Genomic DNA, 14,535 nt, shown 5'->3' on the forward strand with positions numbered 1-14,535 from the left:
GCCTACCCAAGGCGGGGGTCCTCCCGGAGCACGTGGGGCTCCAGTGGCGAACCAACGAGGCGTCTAGCACCACGTCCAGGCCCCCTCGCGCCTCTGCTTCCCACGAGCACGTGAGCACAGCTTGCTGTTTGTGGGACCCGAAAGGTTAGTGACAAGGAAATTCTAGCACGGGGGATCAGCCCAGGTACAACAATCACAGATATGCATTCAAAATGGAGTATTTACAAGAAACGTGTATGTATAATTATTTATATAGATCAATAAAAGCCTGAAACACCAGGATCTGTAGTCACTGCACTTATTGCAAAATGAGGTAATTGAGATGTTAACAGAGTAAAATTAATGCAGTTCACCCCCAGGGTCTACACCTCATGTTTGGATTCTTCAGGAACAATGTGACCGTTTCTATTTGTGGGATAAACTCCGGCTTTTCCATGCCCAGAAAGCAAGATGACTTTTGTCCAGCCCTGCCCCGCGGCCCTGAAGGTCACCCTGGCTAGGGTCGTGGGGCTCCCGGCTTGGTCTCCCAGCTGGTCTCGGAGGAAGAAGCAACGACACTCCTCAGAGGTTGGTCTCGTCCCAGGCAGGGTCGTTCATGTTCTTGAGAACTTTCCTCACCAGCTTTTCCAGGTCTTTGCGGGCTCTCTGCTCCTCCTCCAGAGATTTCTTCATCTTTTTGTTATCCTGTAAACAAAGCAAACAACAGGAGGCTGAGTGTCTTGGGCACAGAAGAGGACTTGTTTCCCAGGAGTGATCCCAGGCTGGAATCCGCCATATTCACCCAGATGCTCCTACGAGCAGGACCAATCACAGATGGAAGAACAGCCCTATTGAGCGAGAGAATCTCCGCATAACTCACAAAAGGATGGATGAAAGTTACAAAAGGAACTGCGTGCACCTTTCCACATTTGCGAAGATCTTACAATCTTCTTACAGAAAAACGGTGGCAGCGGCTGAAAGGCTACACGAGCCTGCCTTCCCGCACTTCAACCCGATCACCCCCGAGGCGCACAGACCTATACCTACCACTGCTGAGGGTCCCTTCAAACTCGGAAAAGAAGCACGTGGAAGCCGCGAGAACGCAGCGAGGTCGGCCAACTGCGCGTCCAGGCCCAGATCGCGCCGCACCCCAACCCCCCGCCTCGCATACAGGGCTCACCATGCACTCCTCGGAGACACAAGCTGGTGTGTAACGTACTTTACCCAAAATACGCAAAATATACTCGGTCACTTAGCCCAGTTCACTTGACTTTATAAGAACAAGAACCGTGCATTCCACCAGCAAGCGGTGGAACATCCCAGTAGGATTTTTGGATGTTTTAAATGATGATTCCAACAGGACCTGAGATGCTTTATGATGCCCACAGTACAGTACGAAGTTTGAACAGGTCACTTTAAGAATTCATCTCCTGGTCTGTTCCCATTCACGGGGGACCAAACTGGCCCTGGAGCACAGAGAAAGGCCGTCCCTCGGTGCTAACGCGCATAGGGACAGATGGCCTCGCTTTTCACACGGTGCTTTCCTCTGACCCCATTACAAGATTAAAGAGCTGGCTAGGACTCACCTGTCTCAACTCCTGGACTTCATCCTTTAACGCATAGACCGTGTCAACAAGGCTCCTGAAACAGAAAACGGGACCAACACCTGAACCGGGATGGGAGTGAGGACGCCGCCGCACGGAAGCGCTCCACCAGGAGGCACGACAACGCCCTGCCCGCTAACCGTCCCGCTCCGCGCGCCCTGCAGCAGCCCGGTTAAGGCTAGCGCCCACCCTCACCTCCCCGCCCTGAAATGCTGGGGGGTCGCTTACTTCTCCTCGATCACCGTCTGACCATTACTCTTGGTTTCTTCAACTATCATCTTCTCTTCCTCTGGAAGCAAAACTTGTGGAGCAGACTCTTTGCGTGAACCTATGATATTAAAACAACAGAAACACAAACAAACCCACAGGTGAATGCCGTGGTGGAAGTGAAAACCTGACTCAATAACACAACTTAAACATGACTATTAAATCCCGGGGATCGTGTGTTATGAAACTCTCTAGATACAACACGGGAAGGGCAGCTTTTTACCAATTTTCTCCACTTCTGCCTAGCGAACTCAGTCCTTCTCATGCCTAAAGCATCTAGATGCAAGGAAGCACCAGCCTTTTGGTGATTTATTAAGCTTCGGTTCCTTCATGAATCGGGATCAAATCCTGAAATCTTCCACAGGTAGCAAGGTCCTGACCCCAGTGCCCTGTATGTTTTGGAATAAATACCAAAAAAATTGGGGGGAACATCTGAATCAAACATTGAGACCAATCATTCCGGGCGTTTTAGAAAGATGGGCCAGACAGTGGCACGCACAGAGTGCTCATAAATGCAAACAGCTGACGAAATGCTTAACTCTAGAACAACAAGTAAAAATAAAGGTTGAGACACGTGGTTTAGAAAAACTGAGATTTATTACTTCTTTCGTAAAAACCTCATTTGACATTCCCTGGAACATACACATTTTCCCAGCGGAAGGCGGTAAAGCGCTGACGATGTTGGAGGGAGGCGTGGGCCGTTTCTCCGGGGCCCACACTGCAGCCTGCCTGGGCCCCGTCCCGAGGAACACGCGCCATGGGACGGGTACTTTAGAAACCGGGAAACCCAAATATCTCACAGGTAAGAAAGGAGACTCCCATCTTTTTTAAGGACACAAAAAAGAAAATCTGAGGTAGTGCTTTCTTAAACTTTGAAACAACTTCTATCTTTGAAAAGTATCAGATGCGAATTTGAGGCAAGAATCTACCACAGAATGCAAACGCCTGCAAGTGGTATTTTGATAAACGTTTCTCCATCAAACAAATACACTTGGTGTTGGACGGCTGCTAACGGATTACAGAGATGCTGTTACAACTCGCTGTCTCCTGGTTTACCTTTAGTCTGCCTTCCGCAAGGTCTGCCGAACTCTACGATGGCTGTGCCTCCTCGCGTCATGGGGACATTCAGCAGGACACCGATTTTCTTAAAGATAGGGTTTGAAGTATAGTTTCACCAGCACTTCAGTGTCAGCCTAATCCCCTCTGAACAGGACTAGCAACTACCATCAAAGCTTGACGGCCACAGTGCTCCACGCCACAGGGCAGGGGGCTGGAGTTTGCCGGCCACGGGGCCTTGGCCTCGACTCTCCCTGCTGCCACCTGGACGACAACACAACCTGCTCCGTTCCCGTCGCACAGCCTGGGAAGGACGTCAGATCCAAGTTCACCGTGACACGTAACGGCAGGAACTGGACAAAGCTCGGATGCGGACCACCTCCTGCCGTGCCGTCCCAAGCACGAGAAGATTAAACTCCGGGCAAGCAAGTGCCGTTCTGTGTCCCGCAGCGCGCGCTTCGGCACGTACATACGTCTCCGGCCCGAGGGAGGAAGGGCCCGTCGGGGCATCAGTAACTTCAGTGCTCCGATCGGACGGGGCACTTAGGTTTCCATCACAAGCCGCAACAGCCGGTGTGTGGGTGTGCATCAGCGCACCGCAGCTCTCCTGTCCGGCCCCGTCGCTGCCAGGGACTGGGACGCGTCACTCTGCTGTACCCCTCACTAGGGGGCAGACCCCCACCCCGTCACAGTCACCCATCCCCACGGGGAATTACTCTTCAGACAGGGGGCAACATCCTTCAAGACACAGCTCCTGAGAGGGACATGTTTCTTAAGACATCACCACGCTGACAGTCGGCCTCCTGGAGTAGCGCCGACTCCAGGCACGTCATCTTCTAGATCCTTCGGGGGCTTCTGGGCCACAGCGGAAAATACTGCTTAGGAAGGAAATTGGTATATGGGACAAATAAGGGAAAGCTCAGCGGTACCAGCCGAGGTGAGAATTCTGAAGGCCGTGGAACATCCCGTGCTTCCAAGACACGCAACGTTACCTCCGTTTTCATCAGGAGAGTTAGTTAGCTCATGTGCTGTTTTCCCCAGAAAAACAAAGGGAGTCATAAAAATTCAAATGTGTATACCACAGGTGTAGGAAAAAACGGTTTCAGTGAATTTTCGCCATGGAGAGAGGTCATGAGTCAACTTAGTTGGCTCCTAAGTGCCCCCGCCCCTGCCACCCGCTCTGTGCTACGGTCAGATGAGAACAGGTCCCAGCTGTGTGTCCATCACCCCCAGCTGGAAATACGACGTCTCATTAGCTCATCCATGTGAGGACACGACAGGATGAGAAGTTCACCGGGCAGCGCTGTGGGAAAACGGGCTTCCTCGCTTCTCTCTCCGGCTATTTTCACACCTTGTAGCTTCCTGGGCTGCCCGCTGACGTGAGGCGCTCCCAGCTTCAAGCAGCAGGAGAAACAAGGGACACCTGTGTCGTAAGGACAAGGGTCAGACGGCAGGCGCTGTCCCGTCCGCACGAGTAGGGAGGCCCAGGGCTCGTAAAGCAGAACGGAGCTAGCCAACTCTGCAGAGCTGCTCTGAGAGTTTAAGAATCACATTTAATATATTTTACCAGGTAAAGTCACAAAAACAAAAGCCTTCAAACCCGCTACCGTTACGTAACGGAACGTCAGGGGACGAAAGCCCGTGAGCAGCAATACTCGAGCTGCATACACGCGGCGGTTACTTTTGGAAATACACTGAAAGCACACCAGGATTTATCATACAAGCTTAAATTTGAGAATGCCATAGGCAGAATGTACGGACTTAACGGCTTGATTCCCGAAAGATGCTGGTGTGGAAAATGAAGACCATTTACTAGCCTGCAGAGAAATCCATATGATGCTAGTAATGCGCCCAGTTTCAGTGGAAGAGGTTCCTCCTACAAGGACAGAAAACTTGGTTTTTCAGAAAATTCAATAGAGGAATGTTCTCCAGCCAGGTTTATAAGTCTGTTCTCACAGAAATAGCCAAGTTTTACAAAGTAGATTTAGCAAGTTATCTCAAAGATCCCTTGGGTATTTTTAGAGGGATCACAGCATGTTTTCCCTGAATTACTTAGTTTGGCAAAACAACAGAACCCGCCAAGAATGTTCTGTCACTTTATTTAAAATCCTCTAAGAGGGGCTGAGACACAGATGAATGGGTTCATGATGGTCCAGCACATTCAAGGTCTGCGTTTCCAGGAGGTAACGGGTACGAGCGCTGTCGGTAGTCCATCGTGCTGGCGTTCGTGCGGTGACCTCTCTGGGGGGCTACTGCTCCAGGCCCCCGGGAGGGAGTGTGCGCCCTGACCGGAAGCGCTCGTCTGGAACGTGCCTGAAGTCGCTCACATAGCGAGCAGAGAGACGTCTCTCCCCTCCCACCCCCGGCACACGGACGCTGGCCCCCCACAGCGGCCTCTGCTACACAGCCCTCTCGTCTACACCATCTGGGGACTCAGGTCTGCACTTCCTGGAGAGTAGCCGTGCGGCACCTGGACCATCACCCGCCCGGCCCCCCCATCAGTAAGGGGCCCCCCCGGAATAACGCTCTGTGTAAACCGTATGGCGTCGCCTGCTTCCTTTTCCAGCCTCAAAGTGCCTTCTCGGTTTGGGGGTACTTTGCTGTCCCTCCACCTTCTAACACAGGGGTTCTGCACCACATCGCCTCGGAAAATGCCGACGGCTACGGCCACTCCTGGAAGGTCCACCGTGCACATGGGGCACGCTGACGGTTTTCACCAGGTGTGTAGTAGAAATACCCACTTACTTTAACTCAGCATTTCCTCAAGTCGCCTGAGTGCTGCGCCTTTCAGCAACATTCCAGTTGTGTGTGTCACGGTTTAAAAGGGGTGTTGGACTAGCCTAGAACCCTGTCTGCATCGAGAAGGACATGCACACCAGTGCCGGCTGGATTTGCTGTTCAGTGCAGGGGTGACTACAATGAGCTGTCATCGGCACTTAGCACCAGTCCAGCACTTCTCCAACTGGAGGACTCCGGAGAACGTGTCCGCAGAATCCGGCTGTGGAGGCCACGGATGGACACGCTGTGGTAGCTGCACACTGTCGCACGGCGGGAGACAGGAAGGCGAGCCTGTGCCCTCGGAGGTGTGACCTACCAGCCGGAGACACGTGGAGCCCTGCCCCCTACAACACCTGCACCCCTCAGAGCACCGTGGGTCTTTGCGGACACACATCTAGTGAGGGCCGGTGCCGCACAGAGGCCTTGCCTGAGCAGCACAGAGCAGGGGACTCAAAGCCCGGGCGCCTCTCCGTGGTTAGACTGCCACCTGACCGGACACGCAGACAGAACACACGGCTCAGTCAACTCCGGGGCACCCAAGGGCTAGCGTGTGGGTGCGTGCGCACGCGCGTGTGTATGCGTGACAGGGTCAGCCTGCGTCAGAAGCCTAAACGTGGTGTTTGTCAGAAAAGATCATCTGCTCGTCTGGCCAGCAGTCGAGTACATTTGTGGCAGAACTCCATGAATTCTAATTCATCATCTTTCTAAAATCTGCACCTAATTATGCTCAAGCGAAACTGAACTTTCAGAATGAAGGAAAATATTACAACTTTTAAAAGAAATCTATTTAATAAAATCTCTCCCAAAGATCATTTGTTATTTATGGCTATCATAGGATTCTAATTTTTTTCTTAGGAAAATGTGAGGAATCTCCTTAGGGAACCATCTGCATCTGTTTACCATTTGCACCCTTCCCTAGCCCCACGCGGACACTCCTTTTCACTTCTTAGCCAGCTGGGCATGCACTTTATAAAACAAAGATTAAAACTGACCTTAGTCTTAAAAAAATAAAAAATCTATTAAAGTTAGGGTTTTTTTGTTTTTTTTTTTTTTTCCATTTATGCACAGCAAAACCAAGAGTGCTTCTTTCTGAAGACAAGCCTTTCAGGGACCGAAAACTTCTTTAAAAAAAGAGGGAGAAAGGAAATAAAAGCGTGTCGGGAGTCACCCTGTATCGTCTAGAAGGTATTTATTCTAAGGAAGTGCATGTCTCTCTATCAAAGCAGACAGAAAGTGTCCCATTGCCTGGCCTTCCTCTGGAAGACAACATACGGGAGAACAGCCAAATCATATTCAGTTGCAAAAGCTATGCTACTCCCCCGCCCCCCAGGTAACAAATATTAAAAGCCACAGGCTAGCAAATGCAAAATTTATTTCAACTGTACATAACAGATGTCTTTTTTATAAAACAAACACTTCATTGCCATATGCAACCACAGACAATATGCATACTGTAGAGTACAATGCAACCTTCAGGTGTACATCCAACGGAGTCTTCAAATGGCCGTCACCCGCTAAAAATGGCTTTCCCATTCACAGAGAAAAAACACAATATAGAGATTTTTTTCAAGGTCTTATACCACTCTATACACATTACTGTGTTTTGGCAATTTTACGCAAAACACACACTTAATATAGCTTATATACCGTGGCGAGGGTAAACTCAAGGTCCACACCACGTAGGCCCCCACGGGAGGCCCCGGACGGCTTCCACCCACCTGCGGGTTCAGGGTCCACGCCCGCACGCTACGCACTAACTGCGCACGCGGCCAGGACGGAGCTGCCCCAAGCAGACTCCATTCCACCGTGACTGGAGCTCCACGGACGGAGTGTCCCCGCCCTCCGGTGCCACTTCCAGGCCTGGGGCACTAACACTTCCAACCAGGTCACAAGAGTGAATGGTGCAGACATTCAAAACAAGCCCAACCAACCAGAAGCCAGGGCGGTGTGATGCAGTGATCCCAGCATCAGCAAAATCACCGCGCACGTGGCTTTAACTGGTACCAGAGGACTGAGGGGACAGCGTCAGCCCTCGGGGGACAGGACGTGAGAGGCCTCCGGAGGACGACCCACACGACACTTGGTGGTAAGGAAGTATCGCAGCGCCCCCGCGCTTACTGAGGCTTCTTGGCAGAGGCGGCTACGCCAACTCGCCGACAGCAGCCTCAAAGCAGACAGACAGACATTCTACATTAGCGTCCGAAGAGGCGGCCACTGTACGTACAAAACACAACAACTGCTGCTAAGTTCACTGCATGAACTTCGTAGTCCTACTTCTCCCAAACTTCCACTATTTGGCTGAATACATAGAAACCCCATCTCTACCGTGGGTTAATACTGGGCTCTGACTAATTTTAAGGTTGCTCCTCAACTTTCTTACTTATACTACTTGATATAAAAGTATGAAATCTCCAGATGGCGCGAGCAGCTCGACAGCTGTGTGGCAAGAGACCTGTCTGGAATTCCTGGTTTTCCTCAGGACCTCACCGCAGGCAGTACTGAAGGCGTGTGACCCGCCAGGCAACACGCCGCCGCCAGGGTCCACCGGCGCCCAGCCGACTAGGGCGCCGCAGCCCGGCTGTCCCTGCGCAAACAAGATCACACACTGGCTACGGGGCTTTGCTGGGGGTCGGGGGAGGACAGAGATCACAGCCACCCCGAGGAGAGGAAAGCAGGTTATTCCCAACGTATTATGGCATCTTGTTTTCTGAAGCTGGTTTCAATGAATACTTAAAACACAACCCTGAGGTTCCATTTTAACACCAAGTACAGCATGCACGGGAGAGAACAATGACCAGATGTGGATCTGGATGCCACGACTGAATGTAACAGGTCACATTCAGTTCTTTCTGAAGCAGAAACTCGTCTGAGAGGGGCGAGTGAAATCTCCTTACAACAAATCCCAGGCAAGTGAGGGAGTTCCCTCCAAATCCGAGATGTTCTTGTAAGTGAGTGACATGGCAACCGAGGTCTTCAACGGACTCAGATGTCCCCGTGACAATCAGGAATGGGGGTCACAGAGGACGGGCTGCTGTAAACGGAGTTTCATGGCAGCTAGCCGCTGAAAACAAAGCCCGTGCCCGTCGCAGGCAGCGTGACAGGGATGTGGGGGGACAGCCAGGCCGGGACTGAAGCCACGCACTCACCTGGCTCTGAACGGAGTCGCATGTACACCTTCAGAGGCCGAGGGCTTCCGAGTTTGGCCTGAATCCTCAGCGGAGTGGCATGAGTGTGCTAAGCGCCAGTTAAGAGCGATTGCTCCAAGTAAGGAGAGTCGGGTGTGAGTTGTGGGGGAGGGTCTGAGCTCTGACAGTAAGCCGGCCCTCGGAGACCCCCCGCCCCCCGCCCCCACCCCGGGCAAACGGGGACGTGGGACGGCCGTCTGAGGCACCCCGATGAGCCACACCCACACACAGCCCCGCGTGGCGGCCAAGCGCCCTGGGGGCTCCTCAGGACACGGCTGTCTGAGCTGACCCCACGCTCCCAGCGCGCTCTCCTGGCCTCTCTCCACAGCTCGTTCACCAGCGGGGCTGCTGCACCCGGAACACTGAGACCCTGTGTGAGGCCAGAGTCGCCACTGAGGTGCTGGCACTTAGATCACAAACCTGTACGGTCTCGTATGAAACAGGAAAGTGCTCACACAGCTGTATCCACAAAGAAATGAGACAGGTGCTACACTGAGAACAGGAACCCAGACCATTCAGAGCTGGAGAGCCACCACCACCCACGGAGGAGAGGGCCCTCGGGCGCGGCCCCGTGAGCGCACCGTCTCCTTCCACCGCGGCAGCTCGAACGGACGGTCGAGCTGGCAAGTGGGCCTCCACACAGTACAATGGGAAATATCAGCAATGCTCTCAAAAGTTGTTAAAATATCACATAAAAGACAAGGAACAGCAAGAAAACATCTAAGAAAAGCAGGCTGCGATACAACAAGCATTTGTTAAGAAAAGCTCAGAAGTGCATTAGTTCTGGTGAGAGATATATGAGCAACAGCTCTTACGAGATGTAGAACCCATTCTGTAACTATGGGCTGTCCATATACTGTCATAGTCAGAGTCTTCCGAGAGGTCTGAAGGCTCCAGACGGGAAAGGCTACTGCGACGACCCAAGGAGTCTAGACTTGATTGGTCGTCGTCAGCCAAGACGTGATTATGCATCAGGTCAGTGCCTTGCCATGCTACGACGGGGAGGGATGGAGTGACAGGCAGAGGGGAGAGGGGACGGACAGGAAGAGCCACAACCAAAAACATGAAAACAAAAGCAAAAGGTGATGGGAAGAGAAGGAAGAGAGAAAATATTGTTAAAAACTGGCAACAATGTTCATTTCTCCTTATTTACGGTGGGTTTTAATAGCACAACCCTCAGAGTAAAACTGGATTATTTAAATAAACCTAAGTCACAATATTGTTCCCAAACGGTCCCTCACATAAGCCCATGTCCACAGATACTTCCACAGACATTTCCCAGGTCAACAATTCTATCCCAGTCTACCAACCGTGAGCCTCGTTCAGGACATTTGTAAGAGGAGCCATTTACGCATTTCATTAGGAGCTGTGTCTTATTCTGAGGTGGACATACTGAAGCAGGAGAGCTTCAGAGGGTTTTTGGACTGACTTCTTCAGCTCTCCCTTTGCCAGACTAGACTCCCCAGAAGTCATCTTAATGGTGGGGTCTAAACTTACCTTATCAAACTACCACCACTGTAAAAACTTCAGAGTGGAGAAAAGGGTTACGCGGGGTCCGGGTCCCTCTGCGCCCCCCCTTCCTGCCACTGCACCCCAGAGCTCGGCCAGGGGAAGAGAAAAAGTGGGAGGCCTGTTCAAACATTCTCAGTCCTGATGCAGACCCTTTTACCGGCAGGACAAGAGACACGATGAGCCGAGAGCCACTGTGTTAACAGGAGGGCGACAGACAAAGTGGGCACAAGATGGGAGAACAGAGAGAAGCCCAAGAGCAGTCAGCAGCTGGGAGCGAGGGCACCGGCCAGGCAGCTGTGAGGGAGGCATGCAGGGACACTGCGCGACAGACAGGGCACACCACAGCACCTGCGGGCTCCGTCCTAGTCCTGTTTCTGCTCCAAGGGCGTTCCATTCCCAAACCATAACAAGAACAAGCAGTGGGCCAGTTTGGATTCCTTCAACTAAATCCCTGGAGTCTAATGAAGGTCACTACTTCCTTGAGACAGAAATCGATACCAAAGATGTCTGGCTTTATAATGTCTTCTTGGCATCCAAACATACACTGAAAGGAGGTGAATTTTAGGTCAAGTATATTATCCTGTTTTTACTAAGCAATGTAGTATGAAAAGAGCTGCCTCCATTGTAATCCCACACCTACCTTTCCAGCATCAAGGATCCATTTCCCCTATCCTACCTGGTCCTAAGAGTATTAGGGTTACAGCCACACGAGGCCCCAGAGTGCTTAGCCCGTAGCATCAGCTGAAAATAAAAATCCACGTATCGTGCAAAGCTTCTCTGACACGGGAGAACTGGAGACACATGCTACAGATGACAGATAACCCACACGGTCTACAGGCCGTCCCTTCCAGGCAACCAAAGCAGCGAGGCCACAGGGACATCATGAGGCACCGTCTCCCTGATGAACAGATGAAGCTCTCACCAACACACACACAAAGCTCACGTTACCTGGTCTGTTTACCTGAGACTACCACGTCACAATTTTATTTCAAGTAATTTGAGAGAATTCTTTAAAATTTCAAATTCAAAACCCAAAACACTATGGCCACATTTTATATAACCTAAAACTTAAAACGGTTTCTTACCAAACCTATAAAACCAGTATCAAAAGACAAACTGTATTTACAAATGACCGTTTGCCTTGATGTACACCCCACTTCCAGGCCTTTCCATGTCTCCCCCACTCTGCTGACCAGTTACTGTGAGTAAGTGTTCTCACAGGACAAGGACAAACAAGAGTCTCAATGCGCACACCAGACACTTAGAACACCGACCACAGGGAAGTTTCTAGGTGATCTGCAGACTGCCCATGGGGTTCAATCCTGCCAGCCCTTTTTAGCTGTCGCCATCTTTAACAAAAGCTAAAGCGGGTGAAAATTCCCTTTCCCCCCTGTCCTTTTTATCAGAACTAGTCTGACACGAGCCAGGATGCAGATCTGAACCACCAAAGTAGAGGTGGTGGGAATGAAGCAGTGATCAGCAATGTGCCCAAAGTCAGGGTAGAAAGGGAATCCAAGACACACAACCTAACAGAAACCAGTTTCTAAGCCAGAATACATAAACCAGTTCTCGAACAAAACCAAAACAAACCCCAAAAAGCCCACCCAGAAAGGACAGTGCAGGACACCCTGTGGTGCCTGTGGTCCTGGCCCCAGGGAGAGGGGAAGGCGACCCTTTCTCCTGAACAAACCACGCGCCCCACTGCGTCTGCACCCCCGTGCTGCACTCCACCTTCAAACGCTGGGAAGTTAAAGACAAAAAGAGCCCACCTTTTCCTGTCCCGACAGATTAAGGTTCCTCAACTGAGACCTTGTGCATAAAGATACAGGAAACTCAGTGGTGCTGAAATCCACCACATAAATTAGTTGGGGTCCACTTCCAAAAATGTTTAAATGCATCATTTAGAAAAGCGGGGGGTGGGGGCACTGCTAAAAAAGACTTGCTCTAGATTTATATTTTTGACAATTCTACGAATCTTAAGGAAGAAAGTCCCACTATCAACCAATAGTTTAAAGAGCTTAGAAATAACTGAACCCATCTTCTGTCTTCTAAGCACATCTTCTTACTAAGCAAAAGCTTTCTACACCCTGGCAGCACCTCCTACTTAAAGTTCCCCAGCAGAACGTTTTGTAGAAATGCGTCCTCTTAGTGGCAGCTCAGCCCCTCTGCGGGGCCTTAGGGGCGCCGGGCGGGCCAGCCAGGTGTCCCTCACTGACGGCCACACACAGGGCCCAGCACAGGCCCCTTGGATGGGGACTCTAACCCCAGCGAGCCGCTGCAGTTCGCAGTCTGAGATGGTGAGACTTACTTGAGTTGAGCGTTTGCCGCGTTTTCGCGCTTGTGCAGTAAGCCTCGATGACTTTCAGAATCTGCGCGTCTTCTTCCAAAGCGGCTGTGCCTGTCAAGACACGACACGCCACAATCAAGCTAAAAGTGACAAGTAGAACAGGTCATGAACTAAAAAACAATTTCTTTTATCAGAAAATGGTTTTCTAATATTTATAAAACAGTTCTATGTTTTTAAAATATTTTTTATGTGCAACGTATCTAGCAAAAGGCTAGTACCCTAAATATGTAAAAGTGGTCTTACTAGTCCATAGGAAAAACAGCATCCTCCCATGCTGGAATTGAAAAAAGGGCAAGGAACAAACAAGTCACACAAAAACACCTTAAGAGAAGAGGCTTCTTCTTGCTAAGAAGTAACAAAACAAGCCTCAGGTTTTCACCCACTGGCCTGACAAACATAAGGAAGTCTGGAAATCCCCAGTGCTGATGGGGCAGCGGGGAGCCCACAGCGGGCAGCATGAAGACCCTGGAGAGCTCCAGAAAGAGCATTTCCTCTGATCCCCCGTTCGTACGAGAGATTTCATCCCATCCTCATCCCGGATGGTCACAAAGCACTACCAAGACCTTGTCAGTGTTCTTCCAGCACTGTCCAACCACAGATCCCTCCAGACACTGGCTTCGTGTACTCAGACCACAGGCATGGAGGAGGAGAGAAGCTTCCAGACTAACAACATCGAGTGCTATCAGTCCCAGACTCGGTGCCTCACACATAGCAGACTTCATATGATGCTATGGGGTGAACTATTCCTCTTCTCTGTTTTACTACGTTTTCTACATTTTTTTGTATTTTCTAAGATTCACCTACTCTAATAAAAATGTGGAAGAACAGAAAGCTTAAGTATTTAGAAGCTATAGAAAGCCTCAACATTTTATGAGAGTAAGATATATATACAAGGCAAATCAAATATGCTGTACTAAAAATAAATACCAGTATCTTCTAGGATTTTTAGGGTTTCAGGTCTCACATTTAGGTCTTTATAATCCGCTTTGAGTTTATTTCCATGTATGCTGTAAGCAAGTGGTCCAGTTTTCCCAACACCATTGTTTGAAGAGACTCTTCTTTTTCTCATGATATATTCTTGCCTCTTTTGCCACGGACTGACCATGTAATCATGGGTTTGGGGCTCTAGTCTGTTCCACTGGCATTATATGTTTATTTTTGTACCTACCATACTACTGTGATGAGTACAGCTTTGTAGTATATCTTGAAATCTGGAATTATGGTATCTCCAGCTTTGTTTTTCTTAAGATACCATATGATCCAGTAATTCCACTACTGGGTATTTACCCAAAGAAAACAAAAACATTAATGTGAAAGGATACATGCCCCCGTATGTTTATTGCAGCATTGTCTACAACAGCCAAGTTATTGAAGCAGCCAACCCGAGGGTCCACCAAGAGATGAACAGATAAGGAAGGTGGTGGACACACACACACGCACGCACACGCACGCACACACAGGAATATTATGCATCCCTTTGTGACAACATGGGCGGACAAAGAGTATATTACACCAAGTGAGCGAAGTAAGTCAGACTAAAAAAGACAAATACCATGATTTCACTCATATGTGGAATCTACAATAAAAACAAATGAACGAACAAAGAGCAGCATGAGACTGGTAAATACAGAGAACTGATGGCTCGGGGTTAGGTCAACAGAGCAGATGAGGGGGAGTGGGGGATCGAGGCTTCCGGTTAAGGCGTGAGTAAGCCCTGGGGATGGGAGGCCCAGCACGGGGCATACGCTCAATGGTGGGACGCGCTGTGTGCTCACGACACACGGGGGCCGCACTGGTGCTGGGCCTC

The 14,535-nt window shown here is 50.3% G+C and overlaps 1 protein-coding gene across 11 annotated transcripts in view; it reads right to left on the reverse strand.

Moving 5' to 3' along the window:
- Positions 1 to 233: 233 nt before the first annotated feature.
- Positions 234 to 14,535, reverse strand: part of ARHGEF7 (Rho guanine nucleotide exchange factor 7) — a 130,972-nt gene continuing 116,670 nt past the window's right edge. For 9 of the 11 annotated variants that reach the window (XM_054506411.1, XM_045869715.3, XM_064585897.1 and 6 more), the window contains 5 exons: positions 12,690 to 12,779; positions 9,685 to 9,861; positions 1,812 to 1,911; positions 1,566 to 1,620; positions 234 to 684 (listed from right to left, as the gene is read on the reverse strand). In XM_054506411.1, the coding sequence (XP_054362386.1) occupies positions 562 to 684; positions 1,566 to 1,620; positions 1,812 to 1,911; positions 9,685 to 9,861; positions 12,690 to 12,779 (545 nt within the window). In that variant the 3' untranslated portion in view covers positions 234 to 561. The remainder of the gene's footprint in view (positions 685 to 1,565; positions 1,621 to 1,811; positions 1,912 to 9,684; positions 9,862 to 12,689; positions 12,780 to 14,535) is intronic. The other 2 variants (XM_045869718.3, XM_045869719.3) reach the window with 1 other exon arrangement.

The sequence above is a fragment of the Mirounga angustirostris genome, unplaced genomic scaffold (genome assembly GCF_029215605.1).
Source record: "Mirounga angustirostris isolate CCGP_5_RB_7025 unplaced genomic scaffold, mMirAng1.0.hap1 SCAF_3, whole genome shotgun sequence".
In the NCBI taxonomy this organism is placed as follows: Eukaryota; Metazoa; Chordata; class Mammalia; order Carnivora; family Phocidae; genus Mirounga; species Mirounga angustirostris.